Source organism: Medicago truncatula, chromosome 1 (assembly GCF_003473485.1).
Source record: "Medicago truncatula cultivar Jemalong A17 chromosome 1, MtrunA17r5.0-ANR, whole genome shotgun sequence".
Lineage (NCBI taxonomy): Eukaryota > Viridiplantae > Streptophyta > Magnoliopsida > Fabales > Fabaceae > Medicago > Medicago truncatula.
In genome coordinates, this window is record NC_053042.1 from 27,682,701 (window position 1) to 27,706,166 (window position 23,466).

Below are 23,466 nucleotides of genomic sequence, written 5' to 3' on the forward strand. Positions count from 1 at the left end.
AGTAATTTATATCTGATGTTCAGTTAAACACTTGAACGCCTGAGTTTCTGCATATATTACCTATTATGATTTTTGTGGGTAATCACTTTTCTTGATTTTCAATACCAACAATTTGAGATTTAAATGGCAGTAAAAATTTGAGCTTGTTGACGGTAAATGCTTTGTAGATGTGTAGGTTCCCTTTTGAGTAAGCTCGGTAAACAGTTCTACCCAATATACCTATATATTTGTAAAATTATCTACTATCAAATTTTCACTTTCATCTTTCTACTTTTTTTTTTTTAAAGAATTTTTCTACTTGTCACCTGCGTACTTTAACTCACTATAAAATTCAAATTTACAATTAAGACTTATAAGTTATACTCATTCAATTAATAAACTAAGCTTCATGATGTGGGTCATCAAATCGATTTTACAGCAATATAGACCTTATATTGAGGATACTTGTTTTGTTTCGAAGTTTAGGAGGAGGGAAATGACTTGTTTTGTTTGGAAGAGTTAGGAGAGGAAATAAGGCTGAATGAAGCGAATGTTTTTGTAAAAAGAATGAAAACGAAAATATTGATTTGAGGATGTTATATTTCTAGTTCATTTATGCACTTGGTAAATTCAAAAAACGGTTCAATAAATACATACATCATTCAGTCACTATTATAAGCAAAAATGTGCTCCTTAGATTCATTGAATACATGACGTATGTGGTGATCTATAATACCACATACACCATTTATTGAATGAACCTAAAATGCAATTTTTTTTGCTTATAATAACGACTAGATGGTGTATATAAGTTTGATAAGTATAACTCAACGCTATGTCGATAAAAGTTATATGTTGAAGTACAAACTTGTATCTGTAATAAAAATACCAGTCACAAAAAATGGGAAAGAAGGTTTGAACTGTGGCCATTTGAATTCCTCTCAACTTTGATAAGAGATTCCAATTTGCTAACCTGAAGTGTGAATCAAAATCTATATATAAAAAGGAAGTATGATTCAAAACGAATTTGATACAAAAGGATATTGGATTAACGTGCTTGTTAATGAACTATTAATAAAGGAGATAAGGGATAGAGATAACACAATGATGTTTTCTGATTCACTCCAACTGAGTTAGTCTAGTCTACATAAACTATGAGATTTTTCAACATGATGTTTGAGAGATCTTCTCAACTACTTCACTCTTTTCAAGTTTTAAACTTTACACAATCTCACAATTTACCTTTAACAACCTAAAGATGATTGTGATGCCTATCAACTAATTACAATAGTTTTTTTTTTTATTTTTTTTTTAAGGAAACTAGTTACAATACAATAGTTTTTTTTGAAAGAAACAATACAATAGTTGTTTTGTAATCTTAAGATGATTTTGATCAATTTGATCTCACAATGACCTCCCTCCTTCTCATTATATATGTTCATATAAAATACAATTATTAACTTACACACGTAATTAGAAAAGCGGAAAATCAAGCATGAATGCCCGTCTCAAATGAAGAGTATAATTGAAAAAGGAAAAAGTTAGTGCATGTATTTTAGATTTGAAAAATACTAACAAATATCCTCAAGACACTTGTTAAGAAATCTAAAGAAAAAATTTTATCTTAAAATTGATGCGTTCAACACATTAAAATTTTAAAACTTAACTTTTTTTCACATAAAACTTACCAATTATTTCGATTTTTAATCCTAACTAGTGCGACACTTTACTTATTACACTCCTTGGCTAAAAAAGTAAAAGAGAAATAGAAAATATTGGTTATGGTTAGGAATGAACATCCTCCTCCACTCCTAAATTTAGCTGCGCTTTCTTCTGAATAATCACAATTCAACTTTCATCTTCCAATCAATCAACAATGATCGTTTAGATTGCACATCACAACCCATGTCGGTGAGTTTCTTTCTTCCTTCCTTCCTTCCTTTTTCTCTGCAATTATTTCTTATACTCAAATCATTTCTGTTTCTTATAAACTTTCAATTTTCTTTAACATTGTAGCATTTTTTTATATCTTCGGATTCCGTTTTGAACGGTACATTACAATTGTTTTATTCATCTCAAGTTTAATGGATTATACATTTTGAAATTAATTAATCACCAGAAAACGTGTTCCTGTTGACAAATTCATTCTTTCTAATAAATAAATAATGAACAAAACAGATTGTTTCAATTTGATTTGGAATCCTAAATTGTATCAATTTGATAAGTGACCATCATTGATTATTGATAAAATGAGGGACTGAGCTGATAGCGTGTTTATAACGATGTTTTTATTTGTAAAAATTTATTGGTAGGTTTTATCAAGCATGGAAGCGCCTACCGTTGACGTGGATCTTTCGCCTGCGAGGATTGAAAATGAGAAAGAAGGAGGTCCGATGTTCCATTGTGATTTGCATGATACTGAAGTAGTTCACAAGTTGGCTCAAATGTTCCTGCCGGGTCTAGCTTCTGCTTGTGTTGATAACACAACTGGCTTCAACACTCCTGGTTCAGTTGCGGATGGTTTGAGGAAGGAAATGATAGATTTTCTTACGCTGAGAAGTGAATCGTTTGTTGCTGAGACTGTTATCTTGGATGATGGTGCGGATGGTGGAGTGTCCGATCATCCTTTTGATATTATTTCTAGTTTTGTTGACGATTTTGTAGATTCGAAGAGGAATTTGTTGAGTCAGGTTTCGGGATGGCTGCTTAGCGATAAGAGAGAAGATAAAATAGATGATTTTGTTCAGGAGATGGAAATGAATGGTTTTTGGTTGTTAGATAGACGAGAAAAAGTTGCTGAAAATTTGCTTAAGAATGTTGACTTCAAGAACTCGTTTCATTGCAGCGCGAGTTTTGTTAACAAAGACGAACTTGTCGCCCATGTTGATAATTGTAACTTCAAATCTGTGACCTGCCATAATGAGGGATGCAATGCGAGGTTTAGCGCGGTTCATTTGAAGGACCACGATTCACATTGTCCTTTTAAGATAATTCCATGTGAGCAGAAGTGTACAGATAGCCTTATGAGGCGTGACATGGACAGGCACTGCATTACTGTTTGTCCGATGAAGCTTGTGAACTGTCCTTTCTATGCTGTTGGTTGTCGATCGGCTATTGCGCAATGTATGGTTGGAAAACATTGCTCAGATGATCTTAATTCTCACTTATTGCACTTGCTTAAAGGCATCCACAAGGATGCATCCGGTGGAGATCTTAATCGAAGAGTAGAGCAAATTGTACAGGTTAGTCAATAAAAACCATATAGATAGAGTTATTAATGAATGGGGATCGGTTAATAGAGTATTTATTTTCACAGTACCACACTGTTATTATTTGTTCTAGCAGAAGCTTCAAATAGTAGCTTTAACCCTACGTGTTTAAAATTTTATCACAAAAAAACAAACATGTGCTAGATAGAGTTATTTTAAAGTTTAGCCATCAAACATCTTTCTGCTTACATTCTTTTTCTTGTTAGTTCATGAACACCATTAAATGTTTTGAAGGCTCACTTTTCATTCTGAACTTCTAAGCGAGTTGTCAAATATCCTTGCAAACTATTTTTAATTTCAAAAGAGGTCTCAGTGACTAAGACCTCTTGTGGGGATGTGGAGGGTTGTTCAAATTCCTGGCAAAGCAGGATATATAGTCCCAAAAGGCATTGACTCTGTAAGATGATAGTTAGGATTAGTTTATAGTTTACGGTAGCTTTTATAGATATCTAGGAAATTATGCAATCCCAAATCAGGATAGTCATCGTCATCCAAAACCACATTCTCTCTTCATCAATGGCATCATCAATAATAGGACTAGTAGGAGTAACATCCAAACTGTCTCCAACAACACTAACACCAGGGGTATCTTCATCTATATGTTCACTATCCTCTCTCTACATTCTCAACCCATTCATCTCAGAATTGATCTTTTCATAGTTAGCTGATTTCCTACCTTCCTTCTTTTTTGGCCAACCTTGAATTAGTCATCACATATACTATATCATATGGTTTTCTACTTTAAAGGGTTCATTTTTTTATTGTGGACCTAAACAAATTATAAATGAATTAAAACAAGATGCCTGGGATTTTATTGAATAGAATACAATTTTTTCATAAATTTGGAATTTTATTCTTTCAAAGATACATCAATTCCACTCACAACCGGATGAACTACATGTTAAAATCAGTTATACAGGTTACGAACCATTCCAATTCTGGATTTGCATCTTAACAAGAATCCCACCATTGTGTTGGTGTTTTAGTTTTAAGTGTGCGAGTGTAGCAAGCTGACCAGCAAATAGTACATTTTTTTCTTTGAAATCTTGAAGTCAGAGATCTATCTTAGCACTTTTTCCAGGTCTACCACCATTCTATCCAAAGATACATACATGCTCTCTGGAACTTCATTATCAACAGTGAATCAGGGGCATAACGCAAGATGGGGTTAAAGTAATGGCATGTAACATGCAATGACATATGGCGCTGTTTATCCCATCTTTCACCAATGAGACTGTAACTAAGAAGGGGAAAAAATAAATTAGATTCCAAACAAGGTGTATAAATTAGCAACCAAAAAAAAAAAAAAAAAATGTAAAATTACCGCCTATCTACCCCATCGAAGTCTGATCAAATCTTCTCTTTTGATCAGTCCATCTCTTCATAAATGAACGCTGTGACTGGTTCTCTTCTGAATACACCATGCAATCCACAACATTTTTTACAATTATAATGCATGATGTATCTGCTTAATTTGATTTTGATACATAAAATTTAGGGTTAAAGGTGCTTTACCCCCTGTAATATAGGTCATTTCCGGTTTTCCCCCTGTAAAATATATTTTTTTGATTTACCCCCCTGTAATTTTTTTTCGAATACCCTCCTATATTACAGGAGGGTAAAGCACCATTAACCCTAAAATTTATTTTAGCCATTTAGGACAATGATTTAGTCCCATTGATTTTGAGTTTACAGCTATTAAATTTCTTTGATTTTGAAAATTGTTACACTAAAGTTTATTTTAGATCAATCAGGACAGTGATTTAATCCTATTGACTTTATGACTTGGCAGCTATTAAATTAGCTATTAAATTTCTTTGCTCATTTTCTTCCAAACATACGATCCTTAATGGCTCTTTGGATTCCTATGTTATCTTGTTTCTTATGTTAATTTTTGCTGATCTTAATCCTAATTGAAGTTTTTGTCCTACTTAATTTTTAAAGACAAAAATGATCATTGCTGTTCATCAATTTGTTGCTGGATTGACATGCATTCTGAAGTTCATATACTGGAATTATGTACGCACATTTTTTAAAAGCACATGCCATTTAATAGTAATCTTTTGATAATTTTTCAAAATATATTTAGACATTAATGAGGCCGTGGCATATATATATATGCTTATTTGAAACTTTACTACTGATACATGTATTATCATGTTTGGTTTTTGTGAAGTTTCTCATAAGAATTCTGCTTCAGATTGGTCACTTTCGACCTCTGATTCAATGAAGTACTCAATTTCTGTTGGATTTCCTTTATGTATTAGTGTATGACTGAAAAGTACTTGTAGCAAATACATTCATTAACAAAAGTTCTGAGGGATTGAATTTGTTTTTAATACTGAATATAGGCTTGATTTGCAGCATTTGTTTATATTTGGGAAGATGTCATAATCAATATTCAAATTATTTGTCTTATTACAGGCATCAACAAACAATAGGTTAGCAGAAGCTCGCGATGCGAGAGCTTTTAAGCTTATTGTCAGAGATCTTGAAGCTAAGCTAGGGCCTTTGGAAGTCAATCTCATAGAGAAAACTAGTACAGAAACAGTTGCCAAGAATGAGGACAGTGAAGACACAGGCACGGAAACAAAGGGCAGCACAGAAACTTTAGCTTCATCAGATAAAGCTGAAATGAGTGCTGTATTGAACAAGAATGAAGATAGTGAAGACACAGGCACGGAAACAAAGGGCCGCACAGAAACTTTAGTTTCATCAGATAAAGCTGAAACGAGTGCTACATTGAACAAGAATGTTGCATAGAATTCTGTGAATAATGAAGAAGTTGGTGAGCTTTAAAGTATAGCCACCAAACAAACATATTTCTGCTTACATTCTTTTGTTTGTTTATTCATGAACACCATTAAAAGTTTTCAAGACTAACTTCTCAGTTTGAACTTCCAAGTGAGGTTGTCAAATATCTCTGTAACTATTTACAATATCAAAAAAGGTCTGAGAGAAGTTGGTACCACTTGAGCCTTAGCTCAGTTTGGATTAGTTTCTACTTTCTAGATATCTAGGAAGTTATCCAATCCCAATTCAGGATAGTCATCTTCATCCTCAACCTCAGTTTATTCTTCATCAATGGCAGCATCATTAATAGAACAAGGAGAAGCATCCAAACCGTCACCAACAGGCATCTTCATCTTCTCCAACGTCAAGTACTATAGCAAGATGTCTTCATGTATATATATATATGTTCATTATCCTTTATATTCCCAACCCATTCATCTCTAAATTGTTTGTGATTTTCTACACTCTTTCTTCATCATCCTAAATAATTTGTATGTGAGTTTCTAAATTCAACACCTAATTAAAAATCATTTGAAAGTTTTGGAATTTAATTCAAAAAATTTAGTTTAAAGGCATTTTTACAAACTAAAAACTTTACGAATTCAATTAGAACAAAATTTAGTTCAATGAGCTACTAAAAATCTCTAAATAGTCCAAAGATCTAAAAAAATTAAATGAAAGTTTTTTGCCTTAATAGCAGTTTTCGCTCCCTAACTTTCACGAAGTTGTGATTTTGGCCCCCTAAGAAAAAAACTACAAAACCGCCCCTTAAGTTTTGCAACTGTAGCAGTTTTGGCCCCCCAAGATCAATTTTTGGTAAAAATGGTGTCACGTCAGCGTAGACCGAGTCAAAATTGGTCTTGGGAGCCAAAACTGCCACATATGCGAAAGTTATGGACGGTTTTGTAGTTTTTTTTAGGGGTCAAAATCGTAATTTTGAAAAAGTTAGGGGACTAAAACTGCTATTAAGTCAAGTTTTTAACCATAAACAGATGAACCATAAAGTCGATGTTGTGATATAGTGAGCCTCAACATCTCATCATAACTATACAATGGAATCACTACAGCCCACGAAGTAACTTATGCCTTGTAAACCTATAAAGTCACTATTCCGTTTGCAAAGTTCATTTTATTCCCAACGTGCACTAGAAGTCACTGAATTGTGATCATTAGATGCATTCAACGTGGATCCGCCAATCACATTAGATCATTTACACCTATTCAATGATGTTAAAAATTCAACTCTCTTGTCTTTAAATAGGGAGTTCATCATCATTATATCTTTTACTCATCTCTCGCTAAAACATTAATTTAAGCATTAGAGTGTTTGGAGATACACAATCCTCCTCAGCTCGTACTATCATCCACTGCTGTAATCTGCACCATCCTTATCTCACTCCGACCTCTTATGAGCTTCTTTTGCGAAATACAGCATGTGTGGTAGTGGTATTCAGACAGACCCAAACTAATCAAAATCAAATTTAAAATCAATACAAAAAACTCGAAAACACAAATAAATAGACAAAGATAAGCATAAAACATGTATATCATAGAACTCAAAGTTCAACAGAATTTGACAAACATGATTAATAACTACAGAAAAACAAAAAGGAAACAGTTGAACAATCATTATGAACGAAGCTTCCTCAATAAGATTTCCTTTCAAGATATGATTTGCAATCTGCAGTTGGATTCACCTATTGTGGACTCTCTGAGTATCCCTTCTCATCTGCATTCTGTCCTAAACATGAAGGTAGCCGATTTCATCTTGGACGGGAACCGGAACATTCCTCGTTATCTAATTCAAAAGAAGGAAAGTCTAGCTAGGCAGATTCTCACTGTGACTCTCCCTACAGAAGACACGTCTGAAAAGTTGAATTGGAGGGGTTCTAGTGATGGAGAGCTGACTTGTCAAATAACTTACAGCGCTCTGCGTGTTTCTGGACCAGCTTTACGGTGGTGCAAGCTAGCTTGGAACTCTTTTGTCCCTCCCACTAGGTCCTTTGTTTTCTGGAGGTTAGCGCATAACAGGTTACCCACGGATGAAAACCTTCGTAAACGCGGTTGTAATATTGTCTCTGTGTGCTGGTTTTGTCGTCACCATGAAGAAATCTCAAATCATATATTTTTCAGCTGTCTGGAAACACAAAAAATATGGAAGTGGCTGTGTGCAGGGACTCATCAGACCCTTGACTGTTCAGACTGGCTTCCGTTAATCTCTAGCTGTGTTGGTAATTGGAGCAAAGCGGTGCAGCAAGTCTTAATAGCAGCAGTTCTGCACACAGTTTGGAAGATTTGAATAGATCGTAATGAGCGTTATTTCAATAATTGTAAGAATCCGGTGGACTTGGGTTTTTGTAATATCATTGTTGTCAAAGCGGAAACGTGGTGCGGCCACCCAAAAATTGACGTGGCACGGTATGCGGGCGCTATTACATGACGCGGACACTAAAACTAAAAATTATACTATCTCTGTCCCTAAATATAGGAGTCTTTTGTCAAAATTACAGAGATTAAGAAAGTTGGTTGTAATATTAAATTTGTATATAATTACCATTGTTTTTACAATTTTATCCTTAAGAGAGAGAATTAATTTATGTTTTCAACATAATATTTATTGTTGATTGAAGAAAAAGATGCAAAATAAATAAGGGTATGTTAGTAAAGAAATAATTAATGCACTTGGAAATACCTAGGGATCTTATAAAAAGGGACAATTTTTTTTCTCAAAAGAATTTTATAATTAAGGACGGAGGTAGTATTATTAATAAAAGACTACTAAAATATGGAAAAAAAATGTATTTAGTATTAGTATAAATGGAAAATTAAAGATTATTATTTGTTTTTAGTATTAAATACTATTATACTTAAACATTATACTTAAATACCATAATGCTAAAAAAAAAATACTAAAATACCTTAAACAATGTACTTAAGAAACAAATTAATTGTATATACTTATTAATTTAATAACTATATATCATACTATATTTTTTTGATAAAGACAAGTAATATATTATGCCATAATTTAAAAACAATATACTATACTATGTATTATTTACTATTCCTTTAAAAAAAAGTATTATTACTATTAATTTAGTAAAACAAATTTTTTTTTTTTTTGAAGGAAACAAATTATTATTATATGAGTGTGACTTTTTTAAAATCACACTAGTAATTAAATTAATATTTAATAGGGAGTGGTGCCTTCTCAAAAGACAAACAGGGAGTAGAGTAGTGGCTAGTGGGTTACAGTTGTCCTCTGTCCAACCACTCACATGCTAAAACGTGTGTTTTTTCAATAGGGAGTCAAAAATAAAATAAAAGAGACAAAGAAAAGGTGGGTTACAACTGTTCTCTTCAACCATTCATGTGCTAAAACGTGTCTTTTTTCAAAATAATAAACAAAAAACTGCATCTTCTTCCCCTTCTCTCTCTCTCTCACTCTCACTCTCTCTCTCTCTCTCTCTCTCTCTCTCTCTCTCTCTCCTCCAACTCGCCGCAAAACAACCTTGAAAACACCAAAATGGAAACAACCTTCAAACACCAAAATTTGGAGAAAGCGGCCGCTTTGACCCGCTCCGCCTCACAGAAATGCGGCCGCGAAACCCGGTTTCGTTCCGCTTTTGCCTAACGCGTGACTCAGTCGCGTTCTGACGCGCTAGGCTGTTTTCAGCCGCGATCGCGCCACATTAGGCCGCTATTGACAACAGAGGTAATATCTGGATCGAAAGTGACTCTTTACAGCTAGTTAGTGCCTTCAACAAAGATGATAATGTTCCGTGGCAAATTAGAAACTGGTGGAATAATTGTAAGAATATGGCGAAGGGCTTGAAGCCTTGAACACTATATGTACGCACATTCCTAGGGAGGGGAATCAAGTAGCGGATGCTTTAGCTAAAAATGGACATGGCTTGCGAAGTTATACTACTCAATGGTGGAATGATCCCCCTTTATTTTTAGAAGTTTTGCTTTTTAGAGATAGTACTAGATTGCCTTTTTCTAGGCCTTCCTCTTTGTAATCCTTTGGTATTCGGTTCAGACATCTCCTGGCTTTTTTATATCATTTTAAGTGCTTTGATAAAAAAAAAAAATCTGCGGGAGCTTCATCATGACATACAATGAACATGCCGGAATAAATAGGCATGCTTTTAATTATGTATAGCGGTAATCTACATCATACTTGAACCCAATTTTGTTGTTAAATTGTGAAGTCAACCCCAAGTTTATGAGGTTAAGAGCCTATTTGGATGAATAACTTAATTAAGCACTTAAAGCATAAGCCCTTATCATATAAGTTATTATGTATAAGCTATTTCTATAACAAAAGATAAAATAAATTCAAACTGTTCTCATATATGCTATTTTTATAAACTATCTTGGAGAGCTTGTGGAAATAAGTTAAAAATAGCTTACGAACATGCCATAAATTGTTTCATACCACCCCACACACCAGTTTTGTTTTCTTACAACTTATAAACAAGCAAACAACTCTAAGGAGATTATTTAAAGATTAAGAGACAATAAAGTGAATGAAATATCTGTTAATCCAGAAAGAATGAAAACAAAATACAAGAAATTAAGGAAAAAGCTGATTTGAACCATACATTATGAAATTTGTATGCTTAGCTTCATGTATCAGCGAACGTACAACTAACTTGGCATAACATCTAAATCCCATTTTCAATCATATAATGTAATGTGTGGTTGCATAGGTAAGAACCAATAACTCTAACTAACAAACTAATGAAGATAAATAACACATCAATTTCTGAACGTGAAAATTTCATTAACCATTACTTAACCATGATCCATGGAGTCACCCAGAAATCAAAGCATGAATGAAACAAAATAAATAACAAAAACAAAAATTAACATAAAAGTTGGGATTGAATCTCGGACTCATACTCAAATGACATAGTAGAGCATCTACATCCAAGTCCAAGTATTAGAATCAAGGAGATATCAAACTTTCAACATAGACAGTGGATTCTACAGAACTCCAGTCTTGCATCTTGAATTTCTTTATAGTATCATTTTTGGAATTGTAAGCAGCCATCCCCCGTTTACCATTCTGCATAAAGGCGAGCAGCATATGGCCATCGTCCTCAAAAACATATAATATCTTGGTAATACGGAAACCACCAAAGTAAGGAACATGAATAAATTTAACCCAAGACTCTTTATTTCCATATTCCTTCATAAGCCAAACATCAATAAAAGAGTAAGAATTAGCAAATACGCACAGGCAATCCCTCATCATACCCAAGGTCAACTTATCTATAATTCCATAGTTAGGTTGTTGAATCTCTTGGTAACACTCTTTTTCTAAATCAAGTGAAACAATGACACTCGAGAAATTACCTCGAGACACAACATTAGAATAAGCGAACCAATTAACTGTGCCGTTGACGATTATTCCCGGTCGATAATGAGGGAACAAAGCGGGGAAATCCTTAATCCTTCTCCATGAATGTGTGCCCAAAATGTGAACTTTCACTTGAGTTTTGCAATCATATTTTGTGTCAATTCCATCATATTTAAAATCATAGCAAAAAACAGAAACAACCTTGTAATTATGAATGAAAGGATCATAGCCAAAAGCATATCTAGTGAAACCAAATTTTTTGGGAGGTAGTTCTAAAGTGGGTAATTTCTTTAATTTTCTAATGGAAGGGTTCCAAGTAACGGCAAGATGAGTATCAATTGCAAAACAAATGAGACCGTCGCAAGAAGCAATGAGTCGATCCATACAATCTGTATTAATGGGAGAGTAATCGAGTTGTGTGGCAGTTTCAGATGTGAAAATAGAGTCAATTGAGTAAGACATTACAGATAACTCTTTTCTTGACGAGTGCAATGAGCTTGTGACGAGGTGTTTGCGTTTGGTTGATAAGAGAAGGTGTTTCTTGAAGAATTTCTGATCCTTCGAGATTAGAGAATTCCATGACTTGCAGACGCAGCGGAATTGTAGGAGGAACTTGACAGGGAGTCTGCACAGGATTTCAACCACGAGATCAAACGGAATATGAGTCACCGGTGCAGGGAGAAGCCGCTGCCTCTTGTTTGCGATCGTTTCCACCATCAGTGAATGGGAAGAATAAGAGGGTGCGTCGTAATCGTTTGAGAATGAAGAATTCCAAAACTCGACTGGAAGTGAATCACTATGTGTTAGGGTTTCGGTGGAGGTGGTCGCTCAGTGTTGCTTTGTGAAGTTGGTGGAGATGATGGTACGGCGGCGTCAAGTGAAATACGATTATGTGTGTTTGGTGTGTCTAATAGTTTTTGAGGTAATTTTTTTATCTTTAAATTAAACAAAACAATCATAACATTATGTTCCTTTTTAAATATTTAGAAGATTTTTTTTTAAAGAAAATTTAATATTTAATAGATTTTTATTTTTCTCTTTCAAAAATAGATTTTTATTTTTAGGCTTGATTGCATATTTGGTCTATTAATTTTATTTTATATTTGTGAAAGAATGTCTATATTTTCAGAAACATGATAATATTTCTAGGGTGGTACTTTTGTTCTTGTTTACATGATAATATTGGTTTGCTTTTACATTTTTTAATGCTTTCTTTCTATATAAGTATTATTGTCTAGCTAATGTGCTTGGCGTCAAATTTCCAAATAATTATGATAGGCTCAATCAATCATTAAAACCCCGTCTTGATACTTTTTTTCTTTCGAAAACTCAATATCCAACTCAAAGATCGACTTTGTTCTGATACTTCCATGAACACAGCTCAAATAGACACAAATTCTGCATAAATGCAAAAAAAATAGAGGACGCCAATCCCACACTGATAACAAACTGCTAAAACTCTCCTTGGCTGAACAGGGTCGGCCTTAAGATTTTTGTTGCCCTGGGCAAAACAATAAATTGTGCCCTTTTAATTTATTCAAATATTTTTCTTCTTGCATTTTTTTTGTTGCAAAATATTCATTTATAATCAAAGTTATCTAAAAATATTTTTAAATAGAATTAATCAAAGCAAATTAAAAAGGAATATATATTACTAACTACTAAGTAAAAATGATAATTTTGGTGCCCCTAAAAAAATGGTTCCCTGGGCTGCCGCCCCTCAAGCCCACCCTCAGGGCCACCCCTGCGGCTGACTGGAGGTTACCAAACAAAAGCAAATCCACGACACCCATCTCAGACAGCGGCAAAACACAACAACACATACTCTGAAAATGAATTTTCTACTCTTATAAATCAACCAGCACCATCTAAATCAATGTGTGATTGTAACAATGTAAAATTGTAATGCATGATGAAGAACCATCAACTCAAACTACCATGCAAATGAAAATAACATAACAAATTCAAAAAGTGGCAAATTTCATTAATTAAAAATTATCCATGAAGTTCGCAGCAGTCATAACAAACATGAAATACAATAAATATAAATTAAAATAAAAGTTGAGATTGAATGTCATGCTCAAATGACAGGACATAACTCTTATCTTTAAAATCAAGGTGATATCAAACTCTCAACGTAGACTTTTGAATTTACCCAAAGCTCATTTGGAATCTGGAGACTATTTATGGTATTATTTAAATGGATATCGAAAACAAGCCATTTCAAGTTACCACTCACTCTTTGTCAACATATATTACATTTATAACGGCTGATGTTCCTATTGCATCTTATATTGCAGGACATCATCTTTTGTAGGTAATGCAGAAATTGCCCCTCTCTTGGTCACCATGATCGCGCCACATACACGGGCGAAATATAATGCTTTCCGGAGACGTTTCTCATCCTTGAAAATACTTGGGTCAGAAGCTATGTAGTAGAGAATCCCACTAACAAATGCATCACCAACACCAGTTGTGTCAACAGGTTCAACATTTAAACCTCTAACTTCGCCCTTAAAATCGTTGGTGTAATATCTACAACCCTCCGACCCACTGGTAACAATTAGAAGCTTGAGAGTAGGGTGAAAAAGCTTTTTTTTTTACATCATCATCATCACAAGGATCACCAGCATCAATCAAATGAGTGATCTCATCTTTGCTGATCTTTATGACATCGGCTAGATTCCATATGCTCATTATACCCTTTCGAGCAGCCTCGGCCGATGGCCATAGTTCCAATCTCAATTTCGGATCATACGAGAGAATGCAATCACAGGTTTTAGCAAAACTCAAGGCAGCAAGATAAGACGCCTTGCATTGCTCATCAATCAAACCGATGGAACCATAATGGAATATTTTAGCCTGCAATCAGTATTAAATTAAAATTATACAGACTTAAACCATCGGTCTTTATGGCCACATTTTATAAACAGAGATGGAAATTAAAGGCACCTTCTTGATGAGTTTACGATCAACCTCTGAATACAGAAGCATATTAGCACTAGGATTTCTGAAAAGCGAGCACTCGCGCTCCCCATCAGCTCTAAGTAAAACATAATACAATATGGTGCTGGCATTAGAATCAACCAGCATGCCAGATGTATCAACATTATTTTCCTTTAAAACATCAACCAACGTATACCCAGATTCATCTGGTCCAACCTAAAACGCAGATGGTAATGAGTTAAGCTATCATTTTCTCAGCCAACATAGATTCACATCCCTAAAATTCAGAATACTACTGCAACTAGGTACAATCTACAAGTAAATACATGATATCAGTAGGAAAATCTTTTAAACTGAATGGAACGGGATCGAAATTGAAACCTGCAATATGAAGGGACCATCGAGAGTAGTTCTCGATGTAGTTGGGAGCATGAAATCATTACGGTTATGGCTAGGAGGAAGTATACCACTGCCACAAGAATTGAGATTGGAAAACAGAAACTTCTGGAAACAGATTTCAGCCTTTTCGAGGTCATTCAAGCCATTTATCGAATCCCCTAGTTTGATAAGCTGTTGGTAAATGGGGCAATCGGAAGTCGACGGAGCCGACTGTGGAGGAGTATGTAGGGAGTGGTCATCGGAATCGCCAGAGATTTCGACTGTTTTCGAGGGAAGTGACTGCCTTTCCCATGGTTTTGTTTTGCTTTTTTTTTTTCTTTTCTTCTTTTCAGTTGTACACTGTGTGTGTGCATATTTCTTCCAATCTTGACGGTTTTGCATCTTTTCCCTATCATCGGTTCTTTCTTTCCAGTTGTACACTGTCTATAATTTTTCACTAACACCTTAAAATACTCAAGCACCTAATTTTTTAAGGTCTAAATTGAAAGCACGACCAATATATTCAAAACAATATATTTAAGTACATCGATTATTGTCCGTGCTTGTCGCACGGGTAGACGTCTAGTTATTAATATTATTATTGTTGTTGTTGTTTGTTGTTGTTATTGTTGATGCAATTGTGACATAATGATAATAATAATTTTGCAAAAAAAATAATAATAATAATAACATTTGTCAAACAAAAAAAAAAACAGAAAGCCACCCTGTGACTGTGAGGCTCCCAAAAAAACAGAAGCCAATTAGCTCTTTTGTTTGATCATCTTCCTCTTTTCTCCTCCCATATTCTTCGGTCTCTCTTACATTTCTCTCTGGTTTCTTTCTCTCTCCACCCCATTTCTTTCTTTCTTTCTTTGTTGTTGTTCTCTCTCTCTCTCTGCCTGGCATTACATCCATCTCCTTCTGCCTTTCTTCTCCCTTGCATGTCTCTTTTTAATTAACAAGGTATGTATAATTATGATTATGAATGCTAATTCCTTCATAAAAACTAATGATTACCATCACATTATTATTATTAACATCGTCATTGTTGTTTTTCTTAGTTATTATTGCCATTGTGTATTATTGTTTTTAAAAACTCAAAAAAATTGGATTGTTTTTTTGTTTTTTTTCCTTGAACTCTCCAATTTCTAGAAGAAAGGAACTCCGGTAATCCGAAAGTAATGTTTCTCTGTTCCTATTATAATAATATCTTCTAATTTTCATTGTTATTTTTTACTCAAGAATGTGCATTGTTGGTAACTTGTTTTCTGGGTTAATTTGATGACAATCAGACCTTATTATTTTTTTAATTAATGATATATTGCAACAATGAGACAATATTGTCCCTTAATCATTCTTCTCTTTCAACAATATGTGGGTTGTTATTAATTTATTTATTGCAACAATGAGATAATATTGTCCCTTAATCATTCTATTAAGATCTATTCTATCAACATTGGGTGACTAACTCAAAACATGTCATACTTTTATTTTTAATAAACAAATGTTCGTAAGTTGATGATTATGCTAGTTTTCAGATTTTAAATTCTGAACCTCTTGTATAAAACTCCTTCCGTATCCTTTACTTAATTAACTTTGCAAACAGGGAAGATGATGCTTGAAGGATCGGTTAGCATTAATGGCCGGGAGTTGGAGACGATGCTTGCTTTTAAATCTCCCACAGAAGATGTAGAAAATGACTTATTTGGTAAACCAGTAAGCAGAAAGAGTAGAGAAAATTACGATGATTTGTCAGGATCATTTAGTAACTTGTCTGAGAAGGGCTTGTATTCCCCAGCATTGCGAGAGCCTCTGCACCATAGAGACCTAGCTGCACTTAGATTGCAGAAAGTTTACAAAAGTTTTCGAACAAGAAGACAACTTGCAGATTGTGCAGTTCTTGCAGAACAAAGATGGTTAGTTAGTTTCAATATTTCATATTTATAAGTCTTGAGCCTTTAAAATCTCCATCAAACTATAACATATAGGTGTTCAAAATCATGTTTATGTGACCAGAATAATTACATTCATATGTAACAACAGGTGGAGGGCTTTGGATTTTGCTGAACTAAAGCGCAGTTCTATATCATTTTTTGACATTGAAAAACCTGAGACTGCCGTTTCACGTTGGTCAAGGGCAAGAAGGAGAGCTGCCAAGGTAATTTTTCTCATATGATTTGTATTATCAATTAAAAAACTAGTAAATCTTTTTTGTCTCACCTTTTTTATCCCTTGAATAATAATAGGTGGGAAAAGGTTTATCTAAGGATAGGAAGGCTCGTAAACTTGCTTTGCAGCACTGGCTAGAGGCAGTAAGTCACTCTCAAAGCTAAAATGATTCAACACACTTCAAATTAGGGCCTGTATGGATTGATTTATTTGAACTTATGAAAAGAGCTTATAGCATGTGCATAAGTTGTTTTCAGCTTACTTCCATAAGCTCTCTAAGATAGCTTTTGAAAACAACTTATAGCTTATATGAAAATTATTTTATTTTATCTTCTATTATAGAAATGTTTTATGCATAAGCACATATATAGTAAACATTTATGTTATAAGTGATTAATTAAGTTGTTTATCTAAATATCACCTTAATCTATTGATTTCTCTAATTGTTTTCAACTTGTACAGATTGACCCTCGACATCGCTATGGCCACAACCTTCAATTTTATTATGTCCAGTGGCTACATTGTGACAGTAATCAACCTTTCTTCTATTGGTATGAATCAAGGACAACAAAAAAATCTGTTTATTTTTAGGGTAACTTTTAGTCAAGCTAATGGAAATTTACGATCAATCTGCAAGTGTAGGCTTGATATTGGGGAAGGCAGGGAATTCTGTTCCGAGAGATGTTCTAGATTAAAGCTTCAGCAGCAATGCATCAAGTATTTGGGTCCAGTAAGTTTTCTAATTCTCTTCAATATCACTTCTTCTTTCATCCATATGGATCAAACTCAGGCTAAAGATAGATGGTTGACCAAAGTCCGAACACTAAACAATGAGTAGGGAAAACAAATTTAAAAATAAAAGTAATATAGAACTAAGAGCCTATGTTGCACTGACACTTCAGATTGAAGATGTGTTCAGTGTCCAACACGTATTGGTGTTTGACACGACAAACATGGTTAAACTCAATTATATAATTTTCTTAAACTATTATTGATGTTGACGTGTCAATAACAGTGTCATGTCTGGTGTTTGTGTCATAGCTCATAGCTATTAGATAACTTAACTATCAAGTAACTTGTAAAAGTAATTTTGAAATTCTTTTTAAGGAGGAAAGAACGGACTTTGAAGTAGTTATTGAGAATGGGAGGCTGTTCTACAAAAACGGAGGGAGTCCCGTTGAAAGTAAAGGAGATGCTAAGTGGATTTTTGTACTTAGCACATCCAAGACATTGTATGTTGGGCAGAAGAACAAGGGCACATTTCAACATTCAAGCTTCCTAGCTGGTGGAGCCACATTATCTGCTGGCAGATTAGTGGCTGATGATGGTGTTCTTAAGGTATGAATGAAAGAGAAATAAACTGAATGATAGATCAACACATTTTATTACTTTGATTTCAGTTGTTTCCTTGTTTAACATACTAACAGTGGACTTTTCTGATTCCAAAGGCGGTTTGGCCTCACAGTGGACATTATCTCCCAACTGAAGAAAATTTCCAAGAATTCATGAAATTTCTTAGGGAGCATAATGTGGACCTTACAAATGTAAAGGTAAAACATGACATTGTTGCATATAGTGTGAAATATATCAATCTAATGCATATTTTCTGTTAAGAGTCTCATATTCTAAGATTTCATTCATTATCTACATGACAGGAGAAATTTAAACTGCCATATTAACATAAATTCACACTCGTTATTCACTCATGGTAGTTTACATGGGATACAGATTAATAGATCATAGCTTCTTAACATGAATTCCTGTAGAAATTTATCTAATTGTGTTCTGCATTATATCTAGCTAGTCTAGAAAATAAAACTGTTCTGGAATTCTAATTGTGATTTTCTTATATCCAGAAAAACTCAATTGAAGATGATGAAACAATCAAAATGAACACGGAACATCATGTAAGAAGAAAATCTTTAGAGGCCATGCTGCATCTAAACATCGAAACCGAAAGTTCGAGCAGCACATTAGCCGAAGAGTTACCAGAGGATAGAAATGAGGATTCTACTGCTGATTCAAACCCTGATCTACCGTCTAGATTGTCAAAACGACTTGGATCGAAAATATCAAGACTCGAAATACCAGAAAGAGGCAGCATTTTCGGTCAAGTATTAGCAGTACATCGTCCAATTAGCAAATTCTATTGTCCAGAAACAGACTCGGATTCAGAATCAGAAGGTGGTTATGAGACAGCAGAAGAATCATTTATTGAAGAAGAAGATTTTATGTTTTCAAAATCAAATTTGTTTGTTGAAGATCAAGACAATGAAGAAGAAAAGTCTATTCCAAAAGAAATGATAATGAAGAGAATAGATTCACATAAAGGAATGAAATCATATCAATTGGCATATCATTTATCTACCAAATGGACAACAGGTGCTGGTCCTAGGATTGGTTGCATGAGAGACTATCCAGCAGAGCTTCAGTTTTTCATCCTTGAGCAACAAAATTTGTCTCCGAGGTCAAGAACAACAGCTCCATCGCCTCGGATACCGCCGTTGTCTCGATTCAATCCACGTGTTGCTTCTTCTCCAATTCCTTCGGCAGATGAAGCACCAACTATTTAAGGGATGTTAGTTCTGTTGGGGGTCATTGGAGATTTGGAGTATATAAAACCGAATAGGATTTTCTTTTTTTGAAGTCACTCTTTAAACCCATATATAGTTCTTGTAGGTCTTGTGGTTGTGAGTGAGGGGAACAAAAGAACTTTGCATGCATATTGTTCTAGTTCCAAATGCAGAGAGAGAGTTTGATTGAGTTTGCAATCTAGATATGAAACACTAGCATGCAACATGCAAATCATTAATGACATGTGTTATAGTTATGAAGCAAGTTTATTTGAGAATTGTTGACCCTATTTGTCCCATCCCTCAAAATATGTACTATATTTTATCTTATCTGATATATATGAGGGTAAACTAGACAAGACAAGATAATTAGTGTTTTGTGGAAATAGCTCATTTCGCTAGACACAACCAGCATCAATTGTGTCTATAGGATGGGGCTGGTTCCACACGAGACGAACCACAGTTCGACTGCTAGAAGATCTAACGATATTAGAGTATGGCAATTCCTTGAAAATCAGATTAATACCAATACCAAAAATGTTTACTGAACTTCTTCAAACTCTATAATCTACGAAAAAACGGAAGTAATAAGGTGACTTGATCGTTTGGAGGAATGAAACACAACGATTGAAGTGAGATTTGCAAAAGATGCAATACATATAAGGTCTGGAACAATCGAATCTGTCTTGATAAATCGTGAACCTAGTTTCTATTCAATTCAAGTAATTCAAATCATGAAAACTTTGCTATTATTAGGTGAGTTGAGTTTTTCATTACACACCTCTCACCTTATAGATGAGAGATGGTTGAAATTTCACAAAATAGTGTCAATTATGGTCATGAGAATATTCTTACAAGCTCGCTTACTACCCACTCGCCGGCTAAGCAAAGGAAAACCCACAAAACAAAGAATAAGGGAACTATGTAAAACCATTTTGTGACAACTATGAATACGAGACCCTCACAAACCAATTATGTAAGATAATGAAGATATTGAAAGACTCATAAATGAGTAGTGCACAGCTTTCTGTTAGGGACAACACCTCATTGTGCAAATAGATTGTAGTTCTTTATAAAAATGCAAGATTGTTAATAAATTTTCAATCGAATGAATATACTACAATTGAGCTTACCTCATTCATTGCTGAAATTAACCATCAAAACTAAATATTAAAGATGCAAAGTTACCACCAATGCTAATAGAATATTAAGTATTGATATGGTGTTGTAATAGAACATACATTAATCAAGTAGTTGTACATAAGTCGTTGAAGAAAAACCTGCAAAACAGATTTTTCAAAGCCAAAAAAATGAAGAAAGGAAAAAATGTAATTCTATGAAGTTTGTAATAGACTCTTTGGAAAATGAGGAATCTAAGCTTCAAATTTATGGGAAGATCTTTTTTATTTCATCTTGTAAAATACATGGAGGACTATTTGACAGTGTGGCTGTGGCTGTGGCTGAACAAGTTAAAAGATTGCCAACATGAAATATAAGCCAGTTGGTAAACGCCCCCAGTTTCTTTTTCCAAATCGCGAGTTCGAATCTAAGAATTTCCTTTTTCATTTTTCTTGACAAAAAAAAAAAAACCTTCAAGATTGAAGATTATTATAATTTCTCAAACTATTACTGGTGTCAATGTCATGTATGGTGTTTGTGTCAGTGATTCATAGCTTATAGCTATTAGATAACTTAACTATCAAGTTGCTTGTAAAAGTAATATTGAAATTATTTTTGCAATTTTTTTTCAAATCACAGCTGTAATAATTATCTATCTCTTTCCAATTCCCCCAAGTGCTGAAAGAGAGACAAAAACCAATGTAAAAAGCAAGAACCAAAACACAATAAAATATAAAATAAGTAGATAGGTGCTTATATTGACAGAGTCGGTAAGAGATGCAACTAACAAAATTTTTAGTTGTGACATTTTAGCAAGCACAAGAGACTCAATTCATCCACTTTATTTATTTTATTATATTGAATTACTCATTCCAATATTATAGAGTTTAACAAATATTGGGAAAATAACTCAATGTATTTTAACAATTTTGCCATATAAATTTGCAAGGGACCGAAATTTTATGAGCATGCATATGTCTAGAAAACCAAAGCAGTTGGTGGAAAAAAAAAATGGAGACTACATTAAAAATAGGGAAATGATAGATACAGTGACAAAGTGACAAAGTGACAAACTGTATCAAGACAATGTATTTGCTAACACCTTTCTTTAATTACACACCATTACCTCTCTTGATTTGTGGCAAATAACAAATTTAATTGGCTGAAACTTTTTCTTGATCAATTCTTGATAAAACCTTTCTAGATAAATAGCAATGCTCTGAAAAATAACATGGAAAAAATAAAATTTTAGTGACATCCTAGTTTATCCATTCTCCAAACCGTCCCCTCGTATTGGATGGGTATCTCTCTTCTTCCAAATTCTCTTGTTGATGAAATTGAAAAGATGATCAACTCCTTTTGGTGGGGTCATGGTAGAGCAACACGAAAGGGCATTCAATGGTACGTATTAGAAGCAAGTTCCCACCGTTGCTAGTGTTGTTCGTTCGAGCAACGCACGCATGAGAACACATGAGTAACAACATCATCTCTCGTCTTCAACACAAGTGGAAGTGTTTGGCTGTTGGGAGATTTAAATTTAATATTGATGTCTCGTTCTCAGTCTCAAGTAACATAGTAGGTATTGGTACGTATGTCCATTCGTGATGACACCGGTGTGTACGTCCTTGCTAAAACATTTTGGTTTTCACTAGTTTGTTCAGTTGATATAAGAGAGGTGTTGGGTCTTTGTCATGCTATTAATGGATCAATGCATTATAGTTGACGAATGTTGATTTTGAGGTGGATTCCAAAAAGTTGTCGACTATTATCATAAAGGTAGCATGGATATAACGGAATTTGGAGCCATTATGAGGCTTGTAAACATTATTGTAGTTTATTTTTTGAAAACTCTCAATGTGAAGTTTATTCTGATGCAAGCAAATGAGATGGTTCAAAGCAACATCTCGAGTTAGCTTCCATGTCTTTATTAATATATCGTCATACCGAATTGATATTTAATGAAATGCTATTAGGTTTTTCCTTAAATGCTTGATATCTCTTGAAGTCTTACAATCCAACTCAATTCTTTGATTTTCATTCATGGTGGTCAAACTCTTCTCTATGTTTAGTAGGGGTGGGAACATATCAGGCCGTCCGACAGGGGTCTACAGCCTAGCCTATTTAAAGCCTAACTCGATTCATAAGATTTTGTTATTTAGTTGCAGACATATTCGTGTGTTTTACGCCTTCGTAAGGTTTGGCCTATTTAGTAGTAGGCTTATAGATGTAGTTAGGCCTTAGTGTAAAATAGGCTTTTAAATAGGCTTCCAGGCTTCATCGGGCCTTTATAAAAGTCATGTCAGACCTTAAAAATGAGTCTATGACGAGTAATAGGTCAGACTCCGACCTATACTTTTTGAAGTAGGTCAGGCTCAGGCCTTATAAAGCTCGGCCCGACCTAGCCCATTTCCACCCCCAAAGTTTTGAAAAGGCTTTATTAATCTTATTTTTTTTGGTAGTGCTATTAATCTACTTATCTTTAGGTCTTTACAAAAAAAAATTATAAATTAAAAAGATAGTTTACGGCAAAAACAGTTGCATAATTAAAAAGAGCCTTGGGGACCAAGCAAGGGTTTAGAAACAAAACCCTAATTCCTCTTTCCATTTTACGAAACGCAAGGACAAATACATAATCACTAAACATTTTTGTTTAGTTTCAGCATCGCAAGGACAGAGTAACGAAAAGCAGCATTGCAACGGAGATTGATACCAGTGGCGGAGCCAGGAATATTGTAAAGCCCGGGCAAAAAAAAAATTGCAACACATTTATAGGGCGTACATAAGAAATTGCAAGCAAATAATAAAAAACATAAAGAAATTGTCCAATTTATAGGGATTTATATAAGAAATTCATAGGAATTTACACAAAAAA

General features: G+C 34.2%; 4 protein-coding genes and 1 pseudogene across 4 annotated transcripts; 3 read left to right on the forward strand and 2 right to left on the reverse strand.

The window, feature by feature from the left end:
• The first annotated feature begins 1,723 nt into the window (after nt 1–1,723).
• On the forward strand, nt 1,724–6,549 carry LOC25483594 (uncharacterized). Its single transcript, XM_013612290.3, has 3 exons — nt 1,724–1,890; nt 2,292–3,221; nt 5,673–6,549. The coding sequence occupies exons 1-3, from the start codon at nt 1,885–1,887 to the stop codon at nt 6,009–6,011; spliced, it is 1,275 nt and encodes a 424-aa protein (XP_013467744.1). The 5' UTR covers nt 1,724–1,884; the 3' UTR covers nt 6,012–6,549.
• Nucleotides 6,550–7,581: 1,032 nt separating this feature from the next.
• LOC112418581 (uncharacterized) lies at nt 7,582–8,340 on the forward strand. The gene has a single exon (XM_024774985.1). It carries the CDS (start codon nt 7,582–7,584, stop codon nt 8,338–8,340), a length of 759 nt encoding a protein of 252 aa, XP_024630753.1.
• A 2,469-nt stretch (nt 8,341–10,809) lies between these two features.
• Nucleotides 10,810–12,304, reverse strand: LOC25483595 (F-box/kelch-repeat protein At3g23880). Its single transcript, XM_013612291.3, has one exon. The coding sequence runs from the start codon at nt 12,124–12,126 to the stop codon at nt 10,996–10,998; it is 1,131 nt and encodes a 376-aa protein (XP_013467745.1). The 5' UTR covers nt 12,127–12,304; the 3' UTR covers nt 10,810–10,995.
• Nucleotides 12,305–13,688: 1,384 nt separating this feature from the next.
• Nucleotides 13,689–15,135, reverse strand: LOC25483596 (probable fructokinase-7; annotated as a pseudogene).
• A 1,171-nt stretch (nt 15,136–16,306) lies between these two features.
• LOC25483597 (IQ domain-containing protein IQM6) lies at nt 16,307–19,755 on the forward strand. Its single transcript, XM_039830652.1, has 8 exons — nt 16,307–16,649; nt 16,777–16,891; nt 16,980–17,045; nt 17,365–17,453; nt 17,545–17,632; nt 18,010–18,240; nt 18,351–18,479; nt 18,759–19,755. The coding sequence occupies exons 1-8, from the start codon at nt 16,345–16,347 to the stop codon at nt 19,473–19,475; spliced, it is 1,740 nt and encodes a 579-aa protein (XP_039686586.1). The 5' UTR covers nt 16,307–16,344; the 3' UTR covers nt 19,476–19,755.
• Nucleotides 19,756–23,466: the final 3,711 nt, after the last annotated feature.

Excerpts from the sequence above, each read along its gene's own strand:
- LOC25483594 (XM_013612290.3), top strand. Across the intron at positions 3,222-5,672 it reads GAGTAGAGCAAATTGTACAG|GCATCAACAAACAATAGGTT; the intron begins GTTAGTCAATAA and ends GTCTTATTACAG.
- LOC112418581 (XM_024774985.1), top strand. The coding sequence starts at position 7,582 with ATGTATATCATAGAACTCAAAGTTCAACAGAATTTGACAAACATGATT.
- LOC25483595 (XM_013612291.3), bottom strand. The coding sequence starts at position 12,126 with ATGGTGGAAACGATCGCAAACAAGAGGCAGCGGCTTCTCCCTGCACCG.
- LOC25483597 (XM_039830652.1), top strand. The coding sequence starts at position 16,345 with ATGATGCTTGAAGGATCGGTTAGCATTAATGGCCGGGAGTTGGAGACG. Across the intron at positions 16,650-16,776 it reads GTTCTTGCAGAACAAAGATG|GTGGAGGGCTTTGGATTTTG; the intron begins GTTAGTTAGTTT and ends ATGTAACAACAG. Across the intron at positions 18,480-18,758 it reads ATGACATTGTTGCATATAGT|AAAAACTCAATTGAAGATGA; the intron begins GTGAAATATATC and ends TCTTATATCCAG.